The following is a 25956-nucleotide window of genomic DNA, read 5'->3' on the forward strand; positions in this document are numbered from 1 at the left end:
TAGAGGTTGGGGGAGTGGACTTTCTGACCACTACTTGGTGGTGGCCAGAATTAGGATCCAAGTAAGATGGAGAAATAGAAGAAGGGAAAGACGAGAGGAAGGAGTAGTTGCAAGAAGAGTGGAAAGGTTACAAGAGGATGTGAAAAAGGCAGAGTATAAGAGAGAAGTGGAGGAACGATCGGGCAAATATGAATTGAAGCAGATGGGGGACGTGGAAGGTGTGTGCAGGATATTTACAGAAGAAATATGTGCAGCATGTGATGTGGTATGTGGGAGGAAGAGAAGATGGAGGGGGGTGCAAGGAACAACGTGGTGGACTTAAGAGGTGAGACAGGCTGTGGCACAAAAGAAGAAAGCATACAATGAATGGATGAGAAGTAGGGGCGTGGAAGAAGTCGAGAGGCGTAAGAGAGAGTTATATGTAGAAAGAAAGAGAGAGGTGAAAAGATTAGTAAGAGAGAGTAAGAAGAGAGTGGATGAGGAATTTGGAAGGAATTTGAGCTTAAGTGTGGAGGGACTGTAAGAAAATGTTCTGGAAAGAGGTGAAGAGAGTAAGACAGGGTGGAAGTGAAGTTAGCAGGGGAGTGAAAGATAAAAATGGTAGATTACTAGTGGAGAAGGGAGAAAAAATGAGCAGATGGAGAGAACACTTTAAGGAATTGTTGAACATAGAGGATGGAAGTAATGCGAGTATAAGTGGCTGGGGAATGGCTGGGAGAAGGAGGGAGGTGAGAAGACAGGAAGAAATCAGTAGGATAGATGTTGTGGAAGCAATGAAGAAAGTTAAATTGGGGAAAGCCCCAGGAATTGATGGAATGTGTGGTAAAATGCTGAAGCATAGGGGAGAGATAGTAGTAGAATGGATGTGGAAGATGTGTAGATTGGCCTTGGAGGAAGGTAGAGTCCCAGAGAATTGGAAGTCAGGTATAATTATTCCCTTGTACAAAGGAAAAGGGGAAAAAGAAGTGTGTGGTAATCATAGGGGCATTTGTCTTCTTAGTATAACAGGAAAAGTGTATGGTAGGATACTTATTGACAGAGTTAGAGAAAGAACAGAGGAATTAGTTGGAGAAGAACAGGGAGGCTTTAGGAAGGGAAGAGGCTGTGTAGATCAGATATTCATTCTTAGATCTTTAGTGGAAAAGTTTCTAGAGAAGGGAAAGAAGTTGTATGCGGCTTTCATGGATTTGGAGAAAACATATGACAGGGTGGATAGACAAGGATTGTGGAAAGTATTAAGAATATATGGAGTAGATGGGAAGTTGTTGAATGCTGTGAAGAGTATGTATGATGGTGCTAAGGCTGCAGTGCATGTGGATGGTGAACTAAGTGAATTTTTCTCTTTGAAGGTTGGGTTGAAACGGATGTGTCATGTCTCCATGGTTGTTCAATCTGTACATGGATGGGGTAATACAAGAGGTACAAGGTAGGGTAGTGGATGTTGGAGTGGCCCTGGTGATAGAGGGTAGAGTTTGGAAACTCCTTGTACTGTTGTTTGCTGATGATATTGTGTTGTTGAGTGAAGATGAAGGGGAGCTGCAAGGCTTGGTGGATGAGTTTGGGAGTGTGTGTAAGAAACGGAATCTAAAGGTGAATGTAGGGAAGAGTAAAGTGATGGTCTTTGAGAGAGGTGAAGTCAGTGAATGTACAGCGAGGTTGGATGGTGAGGAATTGAAAAATGTGAGTACGTTTAAGTACTTGGGTAGTGTGATGAGTAAGGATGGGGGTTTGGAGAGTGAAGTGCTTGAAAGGGTACACCAGGGTAGAAAGGTTGCTGGTTCTTTGAAAGCAGTGATAAGAAACAGGGAAGTGAGCATGGAAGTGAAAAAGTTACTACATGACAATATTGTGATACCAACTCTAATGTATGGAAGTGAAGCTTGGACATTGTTGGAAGGATACAAGTCAAGAGTGAGAGCAGTGGAAATGAGTTACTTAAGAGGAGCCTGTGGAGTCACATGGAGAGACAGGCTGGCGAATGAGGATATAAAGGAGCGTTGTGGTGTGGATGTGGATGTGATAGGAAGCGTTATGAGGAACACACTGAGGTGGTTTGGCCATGTGGAGAGGATGGAGGGTGAAAGACTGACGAAGAGAGTGTATGTGAGTGAGGTGGAGGGGGAAAGAGGGAGGGGGAGGCCGAGGATGAGATGGAGGGATGGGGTGGAGAGGTATATGAGAGAGGGGGGTGTGAGTTGGGTGCAGCGCAGTGAAATGGCAGGGGACAGGACAACGTGGAGGCGATTTGTTTGTGGTCACCCCAAACGGGATTGAGGCGTCCGACAATAGATAGATTGGGGGAGGCGGTAGCTGAATCAGTAGAGAGGCGGCCTGCGGTCCTGATGGACCCAGGTTCTAATCCCGGCTGGGGCAGGGAACAGCTTAAGGATTTGAATTTCATAGAAGCAGACTTTCCTGATCTACCAGATGACCCGCTGACATGTCGTAAAAGTACCCCTGCTAATACCAATACACCAGTCCTGCATGAGACAGCCCTAGCATGTATTCAATATGGACGGTGGGTGTTAGCGCCGAAGTGGTGACGTGGAGGTGTAGGAGGACTACTGGGCCTTGGGATAGGCTACTGCCCCTGAGATTTAGGCCCTGAAGCCTTTGCCCAGAGTCGGAAAAAAAAAAAAAAAAAAAGATAGGTTGTAACCATATAACCAAATTTTGGTGCCTGGTGGTTTAGTGGGTAATTAAGGTGCTCTGATTGGATATAACTGGTGAAGGTTTATGTTCAAGGGGCTGTTGGGGTTTGTTGCTCATGTAATGCCACTCAGGGATGAGTGAGGCTGCTCTCTCTCAATTAAATGTCAGGACCAACTTGCCTAGCCCCGGGCTCGTACTCTCCTCAGGGGGCAATGTAGGATTGGATGATCGAGTCTGGCATAAATCTTTAATTTCCTCCATCCTCCCAAAGGAGAGTGGTGGACTGCAGGAGAAGCGTAATTTCAGTCTGTAGTTCACTGGGTTAACATCAAATGTCCCTGGGGTGGCAGCTTTTGCTACTGCTTCTATCCTGTCTCTTGCAGCTCTTTTCTGTATCCTCCTACTTTCTCTATACTCATTTCAAAGCCAAAGGTGGCTGTTGTGTGTATATACGCAACGACTTATCTTGCTCTCGTGTTCCTGAACTCGATTCTTCTGAATTCTCTACACTCTGGCTTCGGCTTTCCTGTCATTCTCTGACTAAATATATCTGTGCTGTTTACTTATCCCCTAATTCTACTGACTATCAAAAATTCTTCGACTGTCTTACTTCTACGATGGAACACATTCTATCCATTTCTCCTTTCTCAGAAATCTCCATTCTAGGAGATTTCAATGTTCACCATCACCTTTGGCTCTCCTCTCCTTTCACTGATCCACCTGGTGAACAAGCCTACATCGTTTCTGTCCTTAATGACCTAGAGCAGGTTGTACAGCACCCTACCCGTATCCCTGACCGCCTTGGAGAGAGCTCCAACATACTTGACCTCTTCCTCACAACTAATCCTTCTGCTTACTCTCCGTTGGGCTCCTCCGATCACAACCTTATCATCTTAACCTGTCCTATCACTCCGGTACGGCCTGTGGACCCTCCAGGGAAGCGTCGTCTGTGGCATTTTGGAGCCGCGGACTGGGAGGCCCTCAGGCAGTACTTCTTTGATTTTCCCTGGAATGATTATTGCTTCCATGGCCGTGAGCCATCTGAGTGTGCCTTGCGCATTACGGAGGTTATTCTCTTGGGCATGGAAGCATACATTCCTTTCTCATTTCCTTTGACTAACGCAAGAAAGCCTTGGTTTAATCACGCTTGTTCTAATGCTGTCCGCAGTAAGGAGAGGGCCTACAAAAGGTACTGGAGCCAACCCACCCCTGAATCACACCATCTTTACATTTCTGCCCGGAATTGTGCTAAGTCTGTTCTTCGCTCTGCTAAAAATATTTTCATCCGTATTAAATGCTCTCAACTCTCCAACTCGAATTCTTCCCGCTCCTTCTGGCACCTTGCCAAAAACCTTTCTAACAACTTTACCTCATCATCCTTCCCTCCTCTTTTCTACTCTGATGCTTGTGTAGCTATTTCTTCTACTGATAAAGCAAATCTCTTCGCACAGACTTTCTCCTCCAATTCCACCTTAGACGATTCCGGTGCTGTTCCTCCATCACTTCCCCCCTCTGACTTCCTCATGGTTGACATTATTCTTAAGCTGATGTATTTTCTGCCATCACTGGCCTCAGTACTAACAAAGCATATGAGCCTGATGGGGTCCCTCCTGTTGTTTTCAAGAACTGTGCTTCTGTGCTTACACCTTGCCTAGGCAGACTCTTTCGCCTTTGTCTGTCAACTTGTACCTTTCCTTCTTGCTGGAAGTTTGCTCTCATTCAGCCAGTCCCAAAGAAGGGTGACCACTCCCAACCCTCCAACTATCGTCCAATTGCTTTAACGTCTTGTATTTCAAAAGTCTTCGAGTCAATTCTCAATAGAAAAATTTTAAGGCATCTTTCCTATCACAAACTTCTTTCCGATCGTCAGTACAGGTTCCGTCAGGGACGCTCCACTGGCGATTTTCTCACCTACCTTTCAGACTCCTGGTCATCCTCCTTTCGGGACTTTGGCAAAAGCTTTGCCTTTGCGCTTGACATCTCAAAGGCTTTCGATCGAGTCTGGCATAAATCTTTAATTTCCAAACTGCCTTCCTACGGTTTCTATCCTTCTATCTGTGCCTTCATCACTAGCTTCCTTTCTGGTCGTTCTGTAGCCACTGTTGTAGACTGCCATCGTTCTTCTCCTAGATCTATCAACAGTGGTGTTCCTCAGGGCTCTGTCCTATCACCAACTCTCTTCCTTTTATTCATCAATGATCTTCTAAGCTGTACATCTAACCCTATCCACTCATACGCTGATGACTCCACCCTTCACCTTTCCATTTGGTTCCCGCAATGCCCATCTCAACAGTTACTTCAACAAACAAGGGATGAGGCTATGGCACACCTAATGTCTGACTTGGCTCATATCTCTGACTGGGGTAAAAATGATATGGTTGTTTTTAATGCATCTAAGACTCAGTTCTTGAACCTATCAACCCGACACAATCTTCGACAGGTATACCCACTAATGTTTAATAATATTCAGCGTAATCCTACATCATCCTTGAACATGCTTGGGGTTTCATTTACTCGGGACTTATCTTGAAAAGATCATATTACATCTCTTGTAAAATCTGCTTCCAAGAGATTGGGTGTGGTAAGCCGACTCCGCTCTTTCTTTACCCCTGCACAATTGTTGACTCTATACAGGGGTTTTATCCACCCCTGTGTGGAGTACAACTCTCATGTGTGGGGAGGCTCCCCACATACAGCTCTTCTCAATAGGGTGGAGTCAAAGGCTTTTCATCTCATTAACTCTCCTCCTCTTACTGACTCCCTTCAACCTCTGTCTCTTCGCCGCACTGTTGCATCTTTATCTCTTTTCTATCGCTACTTTAATGGTCACTGCTCCTCTGAACTGTCTGCTTGCATTCCTCCACCTCTACGACGGGCGCATAGCGCCCGTCTGGCAGCAAACTCTCATCCCTTTTCTGTCCAACTCTCTAATGCAAGAGTTAACCGTTACTCTCAGTCTTTCATTTATGCAACAGGTCAACTCTGGAACTGTCTCCCTCTGTCTGTATTTCCTGCTGCCTATGATCTCCAGTCTTTCAAACGCAGTGTGTCCAGGCATCTCAAAATGATCGGATCTTGAATTTGGCTCTCTATTGTATTTTGTTTTTCTCTTGGAGGGAACTGTTACTGCAGGCTTATGGCCTTTGGTTCCTTCTTCCTCGCATAAAAAAAAAAAAAAAAATGAATGAATAGAATTGTATAATGGTAGGCACAATAGAAAAGAAATTGTCATTGGCTTGAAGGTTGGAAGTAACACTGTAGTTTTACTGATATAGTTGGTTTGTTTTCATCTGACAAGGATTTGTAACCTCTTTCAGGTCGGCAGATGGCCAGAAGGCTAGAGGATAAATTTGACAAGTAATCAAGGAGGCTTTATTCTTGCCTAATGGCAAAGGCTCACCGTATTCCAGGCAACCGTAACTTGGTATTTAATTTGTGAGACTGGATCCCTTCCGTCAGATAAAACTTTTTTTTTTTTTTTTTTTTTTTTTTTAAGACATTATGCTAGACTTACTGTGCAGTACTGTAGTAGAAACTCATGTGCCATCCACTGTACCATGCACATATGAAATTCAGGTGTACTGTAATATTTTTATCTCCTGTCAGTGAGGTACTAGAGGGGTATGCTTCATGTGACGGTGACAGTATGACCTTGTTGCTCTACTGCTTGGTCATACTGTACAAACATCCATCATTTTCCTCCATCCTCCCAAAGGAGAGTGGTGGACTGCAGGAGAAGCGTAATTTCAGTCTGTAGTTCACTGGGTTAACATCAAATGAGCCTGGGGTGGCAGCTTTCGCTACTGCTTCTATCCTGTCTCTTGCAGCTCTTGGTGAGCTTGTTGGGTGCTTCGGTCTGACAGAACCCAACCATGGAAGTGACCCAGCAGGAATGGAGACACGGGCAAAATACAATCCCTCGAACCGTACATATGTGCTTAATGGCTCAAAGACATGGTTAGTACTGATACTTTGTTCATTTTAACTATAGTTCCTTCATTTTAACTTGGAATTTTTCATCTTCAGTTTATTTCATGTAGGCTGGCTCAGTGAGATATAAAGACAAGACTACGGCCTAACATCCATCCCATAGCACTTCTTCATGACAAGCACCATATTCTAGTGTTAATCTCTTATATTAGCCCACTATTCAAGTTGGAGAGAGGTCTAACTTATGCCTTGTTAAAGTGAGTACAGCAGATAAAAAAATTTGTCAAAATCGAATATTTATTTGCAGCAAGTGATTAGCTCTAGAATATGAAGCTAGTTAAGAAGTAGTGCTGTGAAATTAACATAGAGTCATAGTATGGTCTGATTCTGACCGTGAGATATGTGAAATATGATGCAAAAGAATGAAAATCTGCAAATTAAGGTGAATAAATTATAGGTGTGGGTATGTAGCTACTGCAGCAGTTGGCTTTGCACACAAGTGACATGGAATACCACTTTTTGTCACAGAGTGTTGGTATGCAGAACTTTTGCAGTGTAGAGTGAGAAGTGCATATTAGAATTCATGTTGGAGTTGCTTTGTTTGTTTAAAAGAGAATGTATCTGAAATGGAGGGAACTTTGACAGGATGTGAGCATATTTGACCACAGAAGGGCATACCATACTGCTGCACCCTCGTTTCCCGTTGAATCCAGTGATGTATTTTATGGTTTACTTATGTAACTACCAAATAATTTTTACTTGATTTAGGAAGGATCTTTGAGTTATGAAAGGGTTAATTAAGGATATATCCAAACCCTTCAGGTAAGAAATTACAGTATCTCCCAAACAATAAAAATCACATGTAACCTTTTAAAAAATGTCTTTGGAGTGAAGAGGTAAAATGTCCACCACTGGCTGGGATTGAACCATGTCAGGAGAATTGGTAGACACATGTGCTACTTAAGTTTTTAGTACCACTTATGGCTCAGTGAGGCTGGTCACCCTCACTGTAAGTGTTAGGACTCCTTAGTTTAGCCCAGGCACCTATGCGTGTGATTGGGCAATAAAGAATTGGATGATGGATGGTAACCTCTGAGTAATGAGCCAGAAGTACATCGCACTTATTGTCTCATACATCCCAGACTGTAATTATTGACTGACTCTTGTGGATGGGAAATCCTTACCTCTTGTTGGAAGAAGCACTGACAGAGCCTTTTTTCTCCAAACATCTCCAGACAGGACTACTAGCTCCCCAGTTGCAGACATTGTGGTGATGTGGGCATGTAATGAATCTGAAAGATGGTGTTGTCTGAGGTACAAGCACTAAGTCTTATGTCTTCCTACAACCCTAAACAGGATCACAAATTCTCCAATTGCTGACATTGTGGTGGTGTGGGCTCGCAACGAGTCTGAAAACGGTGCTATCCGAGGCTTCATCATAGAGAAGGGAACCCCAGGACTGGAGTGTCCAAAAATTGAGGGAAAGTTCTCACTACGTGCATCCACTACAGGAATGATTCTGATGGATGATGTTGTTGTGCCAGAAGAAAATATGCTGCCTGGGGTCAAGGGACTAAAGGTAAGATGTGGTTACTCTGTCCTATACAGTAAGTCCTCATTATGTATCACCTATATACAGTATATATATATATATATGGTAGGCGGGGGCACTCAACATCCACTCACTCGATGTAGTGCTGCCCTCGGGTGTCTGTCCTGATCTCTCCTCCATCTTCTTTTATCTTTCTTTCCCTCATTCTTTCCTCGTCCTTTTGCCTACGGGTGACTTTACACTCCCTCTTCTGTCTTTCATTCCTTCATTCTTTCCTCTTTCTTCTGCCTATGGGTGATTCTACACTGAGTGACAAGCCAAATGGTTTCCTGTACACCAGGAAACTATTTACTGTGCTGGGTGGTAACCATATAACCAAATTTTGGCACCTGGTGGTTTAGTGGGTAATTATTGTGCTCCAATCGGATTGAGCCGGTGAAGGTTTATATCCAAGGGGTGGTTGGGGTTTATTGCTCACGTAATGCCACTCAGGGATGAGTGAGGTTGGTCACTCTTATCTTAAATGTCAGGACCAGCCGCCTAGCCCTGGGCTTCTACCCTCTTCATGGGGCAACGTATGATTGGATGATGGATGGATGAATGGATATATATATATATCATCATCATCATCAGCATCAGCATCAGCCATTTGAGTACCCATTGCAGGACCAGCCTACCCTGACTGAAGTGGGGACGATACTGCCAATGTATCCACCAAGTGGCTTAGGCTGTTTGGTAGAGATTGTATGTAGGGTGAGAAGTGCTTGTAAGTGTGATTGTAGTGTCGTAGTGGATTTGGATGTGTGTGTAGTCTGTGAGCCAAGTGTAATCGGCCCGCGTAAGCCGACTGGGTGCAAGCATTCTTTACAGTATGCGACACTGGCCCAACCACAGCACCCCTTATGTCTGCCAAATCAGTACGTGGCCGGGTGAATACACCCTGGTTCACCGGTGTACAAAACACACACACACACACTACCACTGCCACAGAGGCTGCATATATATACATATATATATATATATGACAGTATTGTGATACCAACTCTAATGTATGGAAGTGAAGCTTGGACATTGTTGGAAGGACACAAGTCAGGAGTGAGAGCAGTGGAAATGAGATATTTATGAGGAGCCTGTTGAGTCACATGGAGAGAGGCTGACGAATGAGGATATAAAGGAGCGTTGTGGTGTGGATGTGGATGTGATAGGAAGCGTTATGAGGAACACACTGAGGTGGTTTGGCCATGTGGAGAGGATGGAGGGTGAGAGACATACGAAGAGAGTGTATGTGAGTGAGGTGGAGGGGGGAAGAGGGAGGGGGAGGCCGAGGATGAGATGGAGGGATGGGAAGGAGAGATATATGAGAGAGGGGTGTGTGAGTTGGGAGCAGGGCAATGAAATGGCGGGGGACAGGGCAACATGGAGGCGATTTGTTTGTGGCCACCCCAAACGGGATTGAGGTGTCTGGCAATAGATAGATAGATATATATATATATATATATCCAAGGGGTGATTGGGGTTTATTGCTCACATAATGCCACCCAGGGATGAGTGAGGCTGGTAACTCTCAACTTAAATGTCAGGACCAACTTACCTAGCCCCAGGCTCCTATACCCCTCATGGTGCAACATGGGATTGGATGACGGATATATATATATATATATATATATATATATATATATATATATATATATATATTGTACATACAGTATATGGCTTTAAATGATTTGTTAGTGTTCTGACAGAAATTCTTTTTAGTCTTACCATGCCAAAGAATTGTTTTTACCTTGCTTGATTTAGATTGCAACTTATTCCTGATTGTCCTTAAGCAGCAGTTCTGAAATTTCAAGTAGTTCTGTGTGAGGATTTGCTAATACCATAACTAACTCATGACCACAGACAAAACTGAAATGCACAAACATTTGGACATTTAATTATTGTTTTCCATTACATTTTCATAGATAAGGTTTCATCTTGTAAAGGTACAAGGAAGAGCATGTGCAGTATCACTGATTGAAACTTTTGGAAACTGTCATCACTTCTTTGAGTGACTGTACAATACATACCATAAAAATAAATAGGCTGAAATAATTTGGATGTACACTACAAGGGTGCCAAAGAACATCTTAGAAAGCTAGATTGAGGATGTTGGGGGGAGGACAGCCACATGTACTGTTAAAGAAAGAAAGAAAGAAGAAAAAAGAAACTGCATATCACATTCAGATCATTTCCATTTCTTTGCTCAGTTATGCTTACAGTCAGAAAAATGCCGGGTCTGAATGTAAGGGAGAAGGAAGAGGATAGAGATAGATGGAGTGAGATGAAGGTGACAATAATTAAACTGTTTTTACATTAACCTGGTCTAAAACTGCCATCTATCCATGCTGAGTTATAAACAGTAGGTTATCAGTAGAGTTTGATACTACTCTTGAAGTGATATGGAAGGGATGCAGTTACTGACTTGCATGATATAAGCTGCAGCAGGACAAATATTTGGGCAGTATAAGTAGGTTTTGTTCTGGTCATTCTCTGTTAGAGGGTTGCCAGAAAGGAGCAAGGCACTGGAGATGATGGTTACAGGTACTCCTCTTCTTAAGTAAATTTGAGTTATGTAAATATGGGGATACGTGAAAGCTTATTTCAAAGATAAAAATATAAAAATACGTACTCCACCTACAGTATTTAAAATGCGTGCCAAATCCTACATCATTAATGAGGTCCCAGGTGGTGTCTGTGCACTTCCCTCCACTCAGTTTGTTTTGGCAGTACATATGCCATTATTGCTGTAGCAGGAGGTACATGGTTGTGTTTTTTGTTATTTTAACCCTCAGTGTGTCCAAATAACAGAAGAGTAGTGGTGGTGGTGAAAGCAGCAGCCATAAATGACACACTATAATGATGAAAATAAAAGTGGTTGTCATTAAGAGAGTGGAGAGAGGAGAGAAAAGAGTGATGTGGCGCGTGTGTTTGGTCTGACGGTCTTATGTAAAAATTCGACTTACATTAGAGCTGCAGGAACCAGTTAATCATGTAAATTGAGGAACACTTGCATTATCAATCCGGTAGTAAGTGTACTGTGTCTCAGACTTTTCTTCGAGGATATTTCTCTACTACAGTGACTTCAGCATGTTCCTGCTACCTCCAGATAGTTAGGAATGATCACTGGTAATTAGGGATTAGTGAAGAAGATATGTGTATCCCCCTTCTTGAAAAGTCTCTCCTCAACTGAATACAGTAATCCCTCGATTATCCAGACGTCCATTAACCGGACCATCCGTTGTGGGGGTGCTGTGATTAGGCTGTTCAAAACCATTATTCATACATTTTTCCATTTGAGGAGTTTGGAGTCCAAGAGGTGAATACGCCAGGTTTCCCATTTTTGTTTTATGATGGATTCATAAACTTTAGTCCCCCCTCTGTCCGGGCAGTGAGGCAGGAAATGCAGATTCGCTTTTGTTCCACTAGGTATTCCCATTATTCTGAGACTTTTTTTTTTGCACATCAGCAGATGTTTGTGTTTGAGGGAGAATATACAACAGGCAAGTCTGCTCTCCATGCCTGGGTACAGTATCCAATCAGCGAGCCATATATCGTCCCCACCCACCCATGCCAGTCAGTGCCCATTTTGCCCTCCCTGCCAGACTCAGTCGCATACCTGCTCAACTTCTGACTGAAACTCTGCCATTTTGGTGTTATTTGCTTTAATTTTGTGCAGTATTTTGTCGACAAAACTGTGCAGAAATGTGTGGTGATGATGGTAAAAATGTCTCTGGACCCGCTGGGCATAGTTGCAAGCATGCACGTAACGTGTAACATTGGCATATGAACGTTGTAAAGAGGAAGTGTAACAGTGGTGAGGAATATATGTCGACAAAAGAAGCTTGTTCTCACCAGGAAAGTTGGTGAAAAGTTCAAGTATTTCTACTTTGACAAGGTAGGAAATGATAAACTGGAAGCTATTTTCAAGGCATTTTGGGATCGGCAGGAGGGGGGAAGTCGATGTGGATGACGACCTCCATGATTATTAATTAAGACAGTAACCCCCCTCTCATCAGGTAAGCTAAGAAGCGTGCATGGGAAGGTGTGTAATAATTTTTATGCCATGTATTTTCATTGCTGTTACTGTATCTGTCTTTTCTGATGTCTTTTTGATGACTTTCTTTTCCACAGAAATAATACATTTTTCAGGTATGCTTACTTTATTAGGGATGCACGGGCTTAGTATAGGGACATGCTAGTGAAACTGTACAGACGTAATCTAGACACGTTTACATAGTAACCTGCAAAGTTTCATAAAGATAGGTATAAAAATGTGGTTGTTGCGTGTTAGGTTGCCAGACTGTAATCACTCATACAGTATGGTATATCAAAATGTGATTTTGGCATATTTGCCTCTTGTATTCCAGACTCCTCATTTTATCTGAACAAAATGCTTTCATCCGGGTGAAAATTATCAGTGGTGGGCAGCGCAAATGAAGAAGGACCTTGCGCAAGCGCAATGCGCAATCCACAGTTCACTACCTTGCGCAAGTGCAAGCGCGCAATGTGACAAATATTTAGCTTGCACAGTGCCGCAAAGCACAAGTGCAAATGGTTTGCATGTATTTGTGGGAATTACTGTAAAATATTGAGATATTAAATAAAATAGCATACTTACTTTTATTTATTATTATTTTCTATTATTTGTAATTTCCACAAGTGCTCAATCTAATATTTAGCGTGCGCAGTGTCGCTAAGTGCTAGCGCAAACCATTTGCATATATTTGTGGGAATTACTGTAAAATATTGAGATATTTAAATAAATTAACATGCCTACTTTATTATTATTCTATCTGTCTATCTATTGCCAGACGCCTTAATCCCGTAAGGGGTGGCCACTGGCCACAAACAAGCAACAAATCGCCTCCATGTCACCCTGTCCCCCGCCATTTCATTGCTGTGCTCCCAGCTCACACCCCCTTCATATACTTCTCCACTCCATCCCCCCATCTCATCCTTGGCCTTCTCCTCCCTCTCCCCCCCTCCACCTCACCCACATACACTCTTCTCAATAGTCTCTCACTCTCCATCCTCTCCATATGACCAAACCACCTCAGTGTGTTTCTCCTAATGCTTCCTATCACATCCACATCCACACCATAATGATCTTTCACTTCCTCATTTGTCAGTCTGTCTCTCCATGTAACTCCACATGCTCCTCTCAGATAACTCATTTATTTCCACAGCTCTCAATCTTGACTTCTGTCCCTCCAACAAGATAAAGCTTCACTTCCATACATTAGAGTTGGTATCACAATACTGTCATGTAGTAACTTTTTCACTCGTGGAGATTCAAACAGAGCAGTGAGCAGGCTGTGAAGCAGAGGGACAGGGAAACAAAGGCTGTGTTGTTGCCAGTTTTACTTTTATTTGCATTTTCGCAAGACATTTTATTTAATAATTCAGTATAGATTTACAATAGCATGTGTAATTCCTTACAAAAATCATTAAAACATATTATTTAAATCAAAGGCTGTGGATATTTGATTTAAATAATATGTTTTAATGATTTTTGTAAGGATTTGCATATGCTACTCTTAAATAATTTTTAATTTATTATTATTTACTAATAATAATTTTAAAAATAGTAAAATATATTATCTCTCTTGAACATTTTAAGAAATGCTACTACCCTCTGTCCCTCCTGCCTCCCCCCAGCAGAACCCTCGCGACCTGCCCGAGCCTCCCCCATCCGTTGTCCAGACACACGGGAAGCTCCCAAGACCACGTGTCCCACAGGTGCGCAAGGCAGGTGTGCAAGCGCAACTAAATTCGCGCATGCGCACCTGCCTTTTCATGTGCGAAAGTGCAATTTTGCGCATGGACTTATACGGTGCGCAATGCACAAACGATATTCACCAGAGCGCACCTGCCCAGCACTGAAAATTATGGCCGTGTGAACATTTTTGCCCAGCAGGGCCATATTTTTTTCATGTTTTTTAGGCCTGTGGTGATTGCTTACCTGTGGTTTATGGGTCTGGTTGACCATAATTATTGCTTGGCTGTGGTTTATAGGTCAGCATGACAAGATAGTGTAAAACACCAGGAATAAGTGTTGTACCATGTACTGTAGTGGCCTTTTATAATGACTTTCAAAGTTAGTGTATGTACAAAGGGGGGGGGGGCAGGGGAGAAGTCCACTATCTGGACGTGCCTTTGGCTCAGTTGTGTCGGATAATAGAGGGATTACTGTAATACTGTCTGGAGGTAGGGAGAACATAGTAAAAGGTACTGTTGCAGTCCCCCTCAGTAACATATTTACAAGTTTCAAGCAACATCATTAAATCAAGAAACTATTTAGTAAGTTCTTAGTTACGTACTGTAATTTCCATGGTATGTCTCCTGTGAAGAGGCCTGTCTGGTTGTGTATAAACAAGCACAGTGCTGCCGTATAGACTGAAACTAAAAGCCTGCTTTTAAACTCAGCACTGGAAGGGACTGTACATCATCTTAGTGAAGGAGTTTGGGCATTCTCTGTCTTTATATCCATATTTTTGAATGACGACTAAATCCTTCCTTCCCAGGGCCCTTTCAGCTGTTTAAATAATGCTCGTTATGGCATTGCCTGGGGTGCTCTGGGAGCTGCTGAGTTCTGCTTGGATACAGCCCGACAGTACACCTTGGACCGCCACCAGTTTGGCCGACCCCTTGCAGCCAACCAGCTCATGCAGAAGAAAATGGCTGATGCACTCACAGAAATCTCATTGGGTCTGCAGGGTTGTGTTCATGTTGGAAGGCTAAAGGATGAGGGCAAGTAAGTGTTTTTGTTTTCCCTCAGCATCTGTTTAACCCCTTGAATCCATGAGACATACTTTTTACGTTGTTCTTACTGCTTACAGGTAATTTTATTCAACCTAGGAAACTCCTCATTTATAAAAGGAATTTACTAAGGCCAACAAGGAGCCTATGCATGGTGGCACTGTGCTCTGGATGGAGTGAAGCAGCTGCAGTATCCACTTGGGAGCCTACTCTCCTCTTATATCCCAACTTGCCATTATGGGAAGGACTATGACCTGACCCTGGTGAGGTGTTGTCTACTACAAGGGGATGCCGGATCCCTACACAGGACGGCCATACAGAAGCTGTTGTTTGCCTGTGGTTGACAGGTCTGCTTAGCCAGGCAGACTAGGATTAAACAACAACAGTAATAACAACTAGGCTCTGTGTAACCCCTCCTGTTCAAAAAGTCTGCCCTAATCTTAATGAAATTGTCAGATGGGGGAAAAAAAAAAAAAAAAAAGACATTCTCTATCTTAGCGAATTAAAATGATGGAGGAGTGGAAGACCTGATGATTCCACCCTTCCTCCTTGTATTGGTGCAGGGATGTATAGGGTGTTTGTACATTGCACCTCAAATCTAGAATAATATTTGTCTTGTGGGGACAGCTTAGTTTTTTAGTGACTGGAGCACAGATATTTTGGCTGCCCCTTGATCAGTCATACAATCATTGGACATAAAAAAAGGACACATTCTTTTAAATGTATTTCTATAACCCTGGTTTTGGCGGCTGAGTAGACCCATCATCAACACCAGTGCATCAAAAGTATTATGGAACATAGAAAATGATGCAGGGTAGACGTCAGTGATAGTGGTTGAACCATCCCTGCAACACATGAGACTTCCCTAGCCGGGAGACAAAGTGGTGCAGTATATGAACCATCCTGTACAGCATTATCCTTACTGCCTCACTCTCTGATGTTATGGCCCACTAGATCTGTCCACCTTGTGTGTGTATGAATATTTAATTTTTTCCATTAATGCATTGTGTTATGTTACTGCAGAAATAGAGGAAAAAATGCTTTTTAAAGCTAAGAATTGCGTGTGGATCTCACATGTTTTGTTCAGTTGTGATAATGATCATGATGGTTTTTCCAGAGCAGCACCAAAAATAGAGGAAGAAGTGCTTTTGAATTCTCTTAAGACCTTTTGAATATGCTGTGTTGTCGTAAGTAGTGATGATTATAGTGATGAGGGTGAGAATGATATTTTTTCCAGATCACCCTCTGAAATACAAAGAAATGCTTTTGAGTACTCAAAGAAGTGCTTTTAAATATTGTATATACTGTACATTACATTCAGTAGTGTGATGAGTAAGGATGGAAGTTTGGAGGATGAAGCACTTGAAAAGGTACAACAAGAAAGGTTGGTGGTTCTTTGAAAGCAGTGATAAAAAACAAGGGAGTGAGCATGGAAATAAAAAAGTCGCCACATGACAGTATTGTGATACCAACTCTAATATATGGAAGTGATGCTTGGATCTTGCTGGAAGGACACAAGTCAAGAGCGAGAGCTGTGGAAATGAGCCATTTGAGAGGAGTATGTGGAGTTACATGGTGAGACAGTCTGACTAATAAAGAAGTGAAGGAACGTTGTGGTATGGATGTGGATGTGAAGGAAAGCGTTAAGAGAAATACGTTGAGGTGATTTGGCCATGTGGAGAGGATGGAGAGCTAGAGACTAATGAGGAGAGAGTATGTGAATGAGGTGGAGGGAGGGAGAGGGAACAGGAGGCCAAGGATGAGGTGCAGGGATGGATTAGAGAGTTATATGGGAGAGGGGTGTGTGAGCTTGGTGCAGGGCAGTGAAATGGTGGGGGACTGGGTGACATGGAAGTGATTTGTTTGTGGCCACCCCTTATGGGATTAAGGTGTCTGGCAATAGATAGACAGATAGATATTCAGTAGTGATGATAGTGATGATGACGACTTTTGATCAACGCCAGAAACAGAGGAATAAATGCCTCTGAATACTGTAAGAGACTTGAATACAGTACTTCATATTTTATTCAGTAGAGATAATTATAGTGATAATGACAACAATGATGGTGACGTAATTTTTTACAGAGCCACCCCTGAAATGATCAGTCTCCTGAAACGCAACTCATGTGGCAAGGCGCTGGACATTGCCCGTACCTCCAGGGACATGCTGGGTGGCAATGGGATCTGTGACGAATACCACATCATCCGCCACGTCATGAACCTGGAAGCCGTCAACACATACGAAGGTACTGTCCAGACATCCATCCATCATCCAGTCCTTTTCTGCCCTCATCAGGAGTATAGGGACCCAGGGCTAGGCTACTAAATCCTGGCATTTAAGGCAAGGGTGATCAGTCTTACTTGCCCATGAATCTCATTATGTGAGCAGTAAACCCCAACCACACCACAGATGGAAATCCTTATAGGCATTATCTGGCTGGAATGCCTGAGCACAGATGTCATGTGGTTATAAGCTTACCACCCATCATAGTAAGGGAGCAGGGTGGCTCAGTGGTAGAGGGCACTTGACTCGAGATTGCAAGGCTGATATTTTGCTCCCCACTCGAGTAGCTGCTCTGCTGGGAAAGGTAATGCTCTCCCATCACATAGCAGGGCTATATGGTCTGTGAAGGTCTAGCCCAGGGAATTAATTCCTTCCAGCATAGTGAATTGTTTCCTGGGTTACAGGAAACATTTGGCTTATCACAGAGAGGGAAAGAGAAGAGAGAGAGAGAGAGAATAAATCCCCTGAGCTAGACCTTGATGGATCATACAGCCCTGATAGGGTGATGGGAGAGTGCTATCTTTCGTGGCAAGGCAGCTACACGGGTGGGACACGAACTCTCGACCTTGTGGTCTCGAGTCAAGCACTTTGCCACTAAGTCACCCTGCCCTGAGAGAGAGAAGGAGAGAGAGAGAGAGAGCTACATCAAATTAGTGGATGATGGGCATCCCCACCTACCATGAAGATGTATAGGTATACCCCGGTTTAACGATGCAATTGGTTTAGCAAAAACCTGTTGTTAGGTGGGGTATCATATCTCAGGGTAGATTTAACATGTAAAGCACATGTTGAAAGCCACATCCTGTTACTTTACATATTAAATCATCCCCAAGATACGATACCCTGCCTAACGATGGGTTTTTACCTAACCAATTGCATCGTTAAACCAGGGTATACCTGTAATGGGATGCATTTTTCATCCTTGGGTTTCCCCCAACCAAGTCCAAAACCCACCCAAATGAGTTCAAAAACAAGTTTAAAGCCAATCTAAATTTCCTAACAGCTGTAAAAGAAGCTAACGTAAGCCTAACACCTGTAAATAACTCGCTAAAACCAACAAATAAAATCTGAAAATCGTCAAATATAACTCTGGAAAAAATCAAGCTTAGTAAACTGTACCCCAAAATGACAATGTTCACCCCACCTATGGCTAAAACACATTAATCTGTCTAAAAACAGTTTATGAATCAACCTAAACACAGTTTTAGTCTAAAATATCATCAAAATTAGTAAAAAAAAAAAAAAAAAAAAAAAAATCGTTAAACAGGGGTTTGGCAGTTGTTAGGCGGGGTATGGTGGTACTTTTACTCCCATCATTAGGCCGGGGTATCGCATCTGGAGGTATCGTATATCGAGGTATACCTGCATATGGAAGGTCAGTTTTAGGTAAAGTAAGGAATATGCCAGAATGTGTATTGAGTGATGGACAGGGTGGTTTTAGGAGTGGTAGGGGATATTGTAAAGTGGATTGTTAGGTATGGTATTAATGACATATATGAATTAGGAAAAGCACGTGACTTGGCCAGTACAGAAAAACTAAAGAAAGTTTTACGATTTTGGTGAAACGTGAATGACTTAGTGAATAATTTAGTGTCAGGACTGTCGTGGGACATGCGTGTGTGATGTCCCTATGTGTTTAGTATATACCATTGTACCGACAGGGATATGAAAAATGTCCTCACTTGAGATGTAGAAAGGGGAATGGGGCTGGTGATGAATGACGATGGGTGAAGTAGCTTAAATATGATGTATGCTTACGCAGATGATGGTGTGTTCTAGCTAATATACTCGGTTCACACTAACTAATCTTAAAATCATCTCCTTGAATGCAGAGCAGTACCAAAAGACTTGCAATAAAATATGGTGCTAGTTGCACAGAAGTATGATGGAAAGGCTATAGATCCATAGTATTGTCTTGGTCTGTCATTGAGCTACCGGATATAGGCAACAAAAGGAAGAAAATCTCTGCCAAGTTAAAGTGAATTAACAACTGTAAACAGGAACTTTGTAGACTACTTCAGAGGTTTTTAAAATTGTCATTGTGATGTGCTGGTTTGGACATGTGGAGAGAATGGAGAATGAAAGACTGACTAAGAGGGTGTATGTAGGTGAGGTGGAGGGAGGGAGAGGGAGGGGTAGACCGAGGATGAGGTGGAGGGATGGAGTTGAGAGGTATATGAGGGAGGGGGGGGTGAGTTGGGGGGAGGGGAGTCAAATGGTGGGTGACAGAGTGACTTGGAGGCGTTTTGTCTGCGGCCACCCTTTGCGGGATTAGGGCGTCGGGCTATAGATAGATAGATAGATAGATATGCTGGTTAGTGGGTAAAGAATGGGTTAGTGAGTATCATTGCAGTAGTAGAAAAGAAGGGTGATGTGTTGTAGTTGTTGTTGATTAATCCTGGTCTGTCTAGCCAAGTAAGCCCATTGGCCACAGGTAAGCAACTGCTTCAGTGAGACTGTCCTATTGGTCAAGCAAAGTACATATACAGTGTAGAGAACCAGCATCCCCTTATGGTGGACAGCACCTCTCCAGGATCCTTCCCATGGCAAGGTGGAGGGAATTATGAGAAAGTTTGATCCACGGTGGTCATCGCAGCTGCTCCACCCAGGGTGTACAGCACCATCATGTGTAGGCTTCTTGTCCCTGCCTGATATAATGTATAACATGTTGGGGAGGAAAGTGATGGACCTACTTTAAGTGTGAAATAGTCATGTTGAAGAGTAGACAAACTTTTATGCTAGATCCACTTTTTGTTTTTTCCTCTCATTGCTACTATTATTTTTTCTTTTAAGGTACACATGATATCCATGCCCTCATCCTGGGCCGAGCCATCACTGGTCTACAGGCCTTCAGTGGCAAGTAATGGAAGCCCGCCATCCCAGACCTGTATGCTTCTGTTCCATGAAGTATTCGAGTCTTCCACAGCTGTCTCATCCTGTGTAGTAGTGGTAGTAGTAGTTGTAACTGCAGGCTTATCTAAACATAAACCTGGTGGACTGTAGGCAGAAGTTGCCCTCCTCCTGCAGTCCACCATCCTCCTTTTGGGGGGTAGGGTGGAAGGTAGTGGATCCTAGCATAATAAGGCAGAGGAGCAGCTCAGTTATATTGGTGCCACCACATGAAAGTATCTCTTTCTGTCACCCTCGCCCTGCTTAGAGATAAGTACAAGAGGTGTGCCATATGCCAAATAAAATAGTAGGTGGTAGGAAAAACATGACCTTTGTGCTGATAGAGCTAAGGAGACTGTTTGTACTCTCTCAGTGCAAGAGGATTATCATAAACTGAAATAGTAGTGTGGCAGTAGGAAGAATAAAAAGATGTATAGAGGAAAAATGCTTGCCAAGAAGCCTTTTGATGATGGAAAGAGGTAAGGTACATGAAACCTGCAATGTACATAGTGGTTCTTCAATTGCACTCAAACAGAAAGATGTCTGATGTGTGGGGTGGCTCATTCTGCCTGTGTGGGTATGAATTTGGCAGTAGGAGTAGTAAATGATTCGGGGTAAAATTGATAAAGATTGACTGAACCATTCCCACAACAGACAAGGAATCTCCTGTTGGATTGAAAGATGAGCATTATATATATTCGTATGGACCACCCTGTAGTGTGACTCATCATTCATTCATTCATTTATCAAATCCAGTTTTGCTTCATGAGGAGTGTAGGTGCCTGGAGCTAGGCAAGTTGGTCCTAACACTTAAGATGAGAGTGACCAGCCTCACTCATCCCTGAGTGGTATTACATGAGCAATAAACCCCAACCATCCCATGGATATAAACCTGCACTGGCCCAATCTGATTGGAGCAGCTTAATTGCCCATTAAACCACCAGGTGCCATAGTGCGACTCATTATTTAGTTAAATATAGTTCTGCAGTGTGACTGCAGGATATGATAATATTTTGTACTAGGTTATTAATACCAGTGTATAGTACACCTATACCCCTTTATCCGACGCATCAATAACCGGCACATCACTAGACCAAATCCAAGAAATAGGGGAACATTCCCACAATCCAAACAGTTTGAATGTCTGTTGCTTTGCTAGTCCTACACCCTGCCTCTCCAGTCTGACACCTCACCTCTCCCGGTCCTCTCGTCCTCCCTCCATCCCTCACCATACTCAGCACTGCCAGGCATGTCCCCCTCCCTGTTCCCCATCCCAGGTTGTTTCCCTCTCCATCCCTCCACCCTCCCCCACCCCCGCTTGTCTCCTATGTGTGTGTGTGTGTGAGAGAGAGAGAGTGAGATAGTGAGTGAGTGACTGAGAGTGAGTGAGGGAGTGAATGAGTGAGATAGTGGGGAGTCAGATGGGGGGGAGGAAGGAGTAGGGCTGTTTGACTGTCTTGCCTCCTTCCCCCACCTCTACTTGTCTCCCTCCCCATCCCCCCGCCATCCCCTACCCCGGCTTGGTGCACTGCCAGCAGCCTACTTGGCTGTTTAGTTGCCCTGAAGCGATGTTGAACACTGCATGTCCCACCAACCTTCCATCCTGTATGTGATGTTTGATGTACTATTTTTTTAGCAACAGTATTGCTTATGAGGATTATAACATTACCTATGGTGGTTCTGTGTCAGTCTGTTTTGACTGAGTAAGGTAGATGAGAGTTTGGGTTTAGGTCTGGCTTTTTTCAGTATCTTATGGGGAAAATTGCTTCGATATCCGACATACACGCTAACCGAACAATCCCACTGGTACACAGCACTGTTGTATATGGGTGTATGTGCCTTAAATTTATGCACATTAGTATATACCAGATATATTTGTAACTTGAAACCAAGGCTGCTGTGGTATAATAAATTTTATATGGTTCCTGTATTTCACTTTCATGTGATTTTCACAGCACCCGAGTAAATGGAAAATAAGTTGTCTTTGTAAATGACAGACTGTGTGGAGGTAATGTTATGCATATTATCATTATTATGTTGAAACATTTTGGTTATCCGGATCTTTAACACCACATTTTTCAAGGCTTAAACCAGTGATTTTTGTCTACATCTTGCCCTCCACACAGATTTTGCACCAAGACCATGATAGTGAATGTCTTAAGTCAAGGAGTAAAGTAATATAAAATGAGGAATCCTTGCTGCCAACCAAAATGCTTATGCAGGAGTTTTGTCTGTCCCAGGTTCAGCAGTAATAGCCACACACAAGTGCAGAAGGACAGAAGTGACTGATTGGAGAGCTTTATTTTTCTAGGGACCCTGTCTTACCACTTTCCACAATTATTCAGTATGAGGGAACAAAAGAACATTACTGTAATTAGTCCCAACAACTGACACTGCATGGTATTTGTTTTATTTTTTATTGTTTTGCACATGTGGGTGGTCATTGCTTTGACAGTGTATGTTGTCAAAGGAGAATACAAGTCATTGGTGAGCGGTACAGTATAACACTGGTGGATATCACTGTTGTTTACACATAAGAGCAAGGTGGCATATTTTAGCAATGGCATCTGTAAAGCAAGGTAGAGGCAAGTATATATGGCCATCAGATCAGTTATCAGTTTGTCTGTATTTATACTCTGTAGACATACGCCTTACTCCTGTAAGGGGTAGCCACAAATAAATTACTTCCCTATCTTCCTGTCCTATGCCATTTGGCTGCCGTCCTTGGTTTATAAGCATCACAGAAGTATACCTTTATATTGACTACTGTGCGGTGAGATTAAGTGCCTTGAACTTTTAGAAGGGAGAGGAAGAGGGTGACAAGCCACATCATGATTTTACCTTCTGATAATCCCTGTACAGTAAGTTCTTGTATGTTGCCATTTTGTTTCAAATAATTTTTATTTATTTAAATACAACAAATTAGCATATAACAAGATTGCCTTTTAAATTTTTATTGCATACAGCTAATTTAACTATTTTTCCAGTTTACAGTACTACCTGTATGATTTTATTATTATTTTTTTCTATGATAGACTCATTCTGGGTCAAAAGGCCTCCAGTATTATTTATGCACTGTATTCATATCATTAATTTATAACAAAGACTTCCTGCAGTTTTCTGTGCTACCATTATGCAAGGTGCTATTAGAATATATTTGTTATTTACTGTCAGCACAGCTCTGAACCAGAGAAGGGCTGGGGCTGTCCTCATTCCCTGTCTAGGCTCGGAGCTGTGTAGGCAGGTCCTGTTACATCTATGGTGTAGAGAGGCTGCTAGAGATTGAGTAGTGTGGAGACTTGCCATTAGGTGACAAAGGCAGATGCATGCAAGCATGCTGAAGCCTTCATAAATGAAATATATGAACTATTACTGTATATTAAATGTATAGGGCTGTATGTGTAGAATTATATTAGTATAAACCTTTTACTCTTTATTCTTGGCAGTTCTTGGCAGAAATTATTAACCAAGCATTACCTGTTATTTCAAAGCTGTTCTTAAACCTATCAGTCCAATTACATACTTATCATTTTTATCAGCCCCACCAATCAGAGTTTTATTGTCTCCAATACTGAGAAGGTTACTGAAAGTTATATGTAACCTCTCCAGTCCAATAAGTCCCTCCAAAGCTGAATATAGCTGTCCGGATATTGAAAAATAGAATGAAAAGCATGTATCGGAGTAAATGGGTTAAGCAGTATGGCCCAGGTAAAGCTTGTGTCAGTGTTGATGTCACTGTATTTGCCTGAAATCATAAAAGCTCAAATTTTAAGTATTTTAATAAGACTCATGGTAGTTTGCAAAGTGTATCTTTTAACAAATGGTTGTAGCTTTTTCAGTCCAATGGTGTGTTCTTTATTTCATTTGGTATCTCATATGACTTTATTAATTTTAGGAGTGACTTTTGAAATATGGAGGGTTATATACAGCTTTCAGTGATCCCATCATTACAAAAGATTTCCAACAAGATTAATAAATTCTCTCTCAGTATACTTTTGTTACAAAAACCAAAGTCTATATACTTTGACTAAATCTGCCTTCTCTCTATGTTGAGTGTTCAGACTTAATAATAGACTACTAGAAAAATTTGATGGTTGTCACAGATACATAGGGTTGTAGCAATGTCTTATTTTACCATCGAGCTACATGATAATATGCTGCAAAAGCATAACAGTCTGGGCCAGTTATTGTAAAAGAACTACAGTACAGCAAGAATCACCAACATAACATGTTACTCGATTCACAGAGTATGATGATAAGCAACAGTATGCCGAAATATTGTAGATGTAACATGTACAGCCATGCAGAAAAGTTCCCTGACACATCTGCATGTTGTGGCAATGCAAGGTGTTACTTGAACTATTTGTAATGGCAATATGAAGTAGGTAACAAAAGAGTATGAGATGGAGGGATACCCTTTGTCATCTGGGGAGGAGTGAGAAATATTGAAGGCAGAATACTATCATGATAGATGATTGTTGGTGAGCTTTTGCTCATGGCTGTACAGAATGAATAAATGAAATGCGGACAGTACTGGTAAGCAGCTTTGCATTATGAACGTGGTTATGTTTCTAGAAGAGAAGTTGATTCAGATTTTGTTGGTCGAGCCAGGAGGAAAATATGGAATTTAAAAAAAACAAGCAGTAACGGATGCCTTCTATACCGAGACAGGTACAGTGCTGGCCGAACAGGGAGCTGTTGACAAAAGTGTTAATGAGCAATACAGAGCTCTCGAGAACAATATCTTGAGTTCCTGATTCAGTGTGTGAATAGACAAGGGGCCCTGCCCCTTAGATGAGGTAACATGATGATGAGATGAGGACGAAGAAGCAATACTTAAGGAGAAATGAAGACTTTTACAAGAATGGAAGTGGAATGGTAAAGGAGAGGAATACTTGGCTGCCTGGTGTATGACTAGAGAGGGGGTATACAGGGCAAAATCTGCTTCTCAAGAGTCTTTTACTGGATAGCCTTAATAGTGCCAAAGGAAGAATGTGGTATTTAAGGTGGGAAATAAGATGAAGAGAGAAAACAGGGATGTTGTAGGCGAGCTGTTTGTGAAGAATGATGAAGGGAAGGCAGTGGTGGACAGAGGTTATTAAAGGCATGAAAGGATTTACCCTGCTGAAGAGTCTCTTGAATCTGCGGTGGAGTTTTGTTGTTTGGGGGACATGGTGTGTGTGTTGGAGGTGGAGCTGGAGCAAGATCTGTAAGGAGTGGTTTTAGGAAGTTCAGGGAGCTGTTGCCTCTCCTAACATTGAGATGGCTCTCCCTCTGTGCTAAGGGATCTTTTTATGCAGCATGTGTTAAGTAGTGTAGTACTGTATGGTGGCAAGACCTGGGCAGTAAAGGAAGAGACAACTGAGGCATTTAGAATGCCATTTGTTAATAAATGGGAAAACTCCTTCAAAGTCTGGTAACTCGCTGAACACGTACACCTGAGGAACTGAGACAGATATTGCATTGTTTTTTGTTTCTAAATGTAGTGCAAGGTCTCAGCTATAAAATCCTCTCATTCAAATAGAGAGAGAAACATTAAATTTTATTTCACATAAACAGTATACAGTACACTTTCATGCACACACACACGCATACAAACTCAATTACATCGCATACTCACATGCTCACATACGCATACAGGTATCTACACGTGCACATGTAGGCAATAATAGGCACACATGACAATAATTTTGGCAGTAATAATGGTAAAGATGATTACAGCAACATTCACCTTAAACACCTAGGACCACAAGGCATACAAGCACTCACTAACATATCAGACTACAGCTACTCTCACAACATAGTGCCCAACATCTGGAAGCATGGCAATATCATCACTATCCCTAAACCCAAC

The 25956-nt window shown here is 42.4% G+C and overlaps 1 protein-coding gene across 1 annotated transcript in view; it reads left to right on the forward strand.

Moving 5' to 3' along the window:
* LOC145416799 (glutaryl-CoA dehydrogenase, mitochondrial) overlaps positions 1 to 24164 on the forward strand; it is a 41043-nt gene extending 16879 nt beyond the window's left edge. The window contains exons 6-10 of the mRNA XM_080285724.1: positions 6480 to 6609; positions 7939 to 8161; positions 14695 to 14924; positions 17015 to 17175; positions 20007 to 24164. Coding sequence (XP_080141850.1) covers positions 6480 to 6609; positions 7939 to 8161; positions 14695 to 14924; positions 17015 to 17175; positions 20007 to 20077 — 815 coding nt within the window. The 3' untranslated portion in view covers positions 20078 to 24164. The remainder of the gene's footprint in view (positions 1 to 6479; positions 6610 to 7938; positions 8162 to 14694; positions 14925 to 17014; positions 17176 to 20006) is intronic.
* Positions 24165 to 25956: the final 1792 nt, after the last annotated feature.

Source organism: Coenobita brevimanus, chromosome 107 (assembly GCF_032717465.1).
Source record: "Coenobita brevimanus isolate Jiangsu-jjx chromosome 107, ASM3271746v2, whole genome shotgun sequence".
NCBI classification, from domain to species: domain Eukaryota; kingdom Metazoa; phylum Arthropoda; class Malacostraca; order Decapoda; family Coenobitidae; genus Coenobita; species Coenobita brevimanus.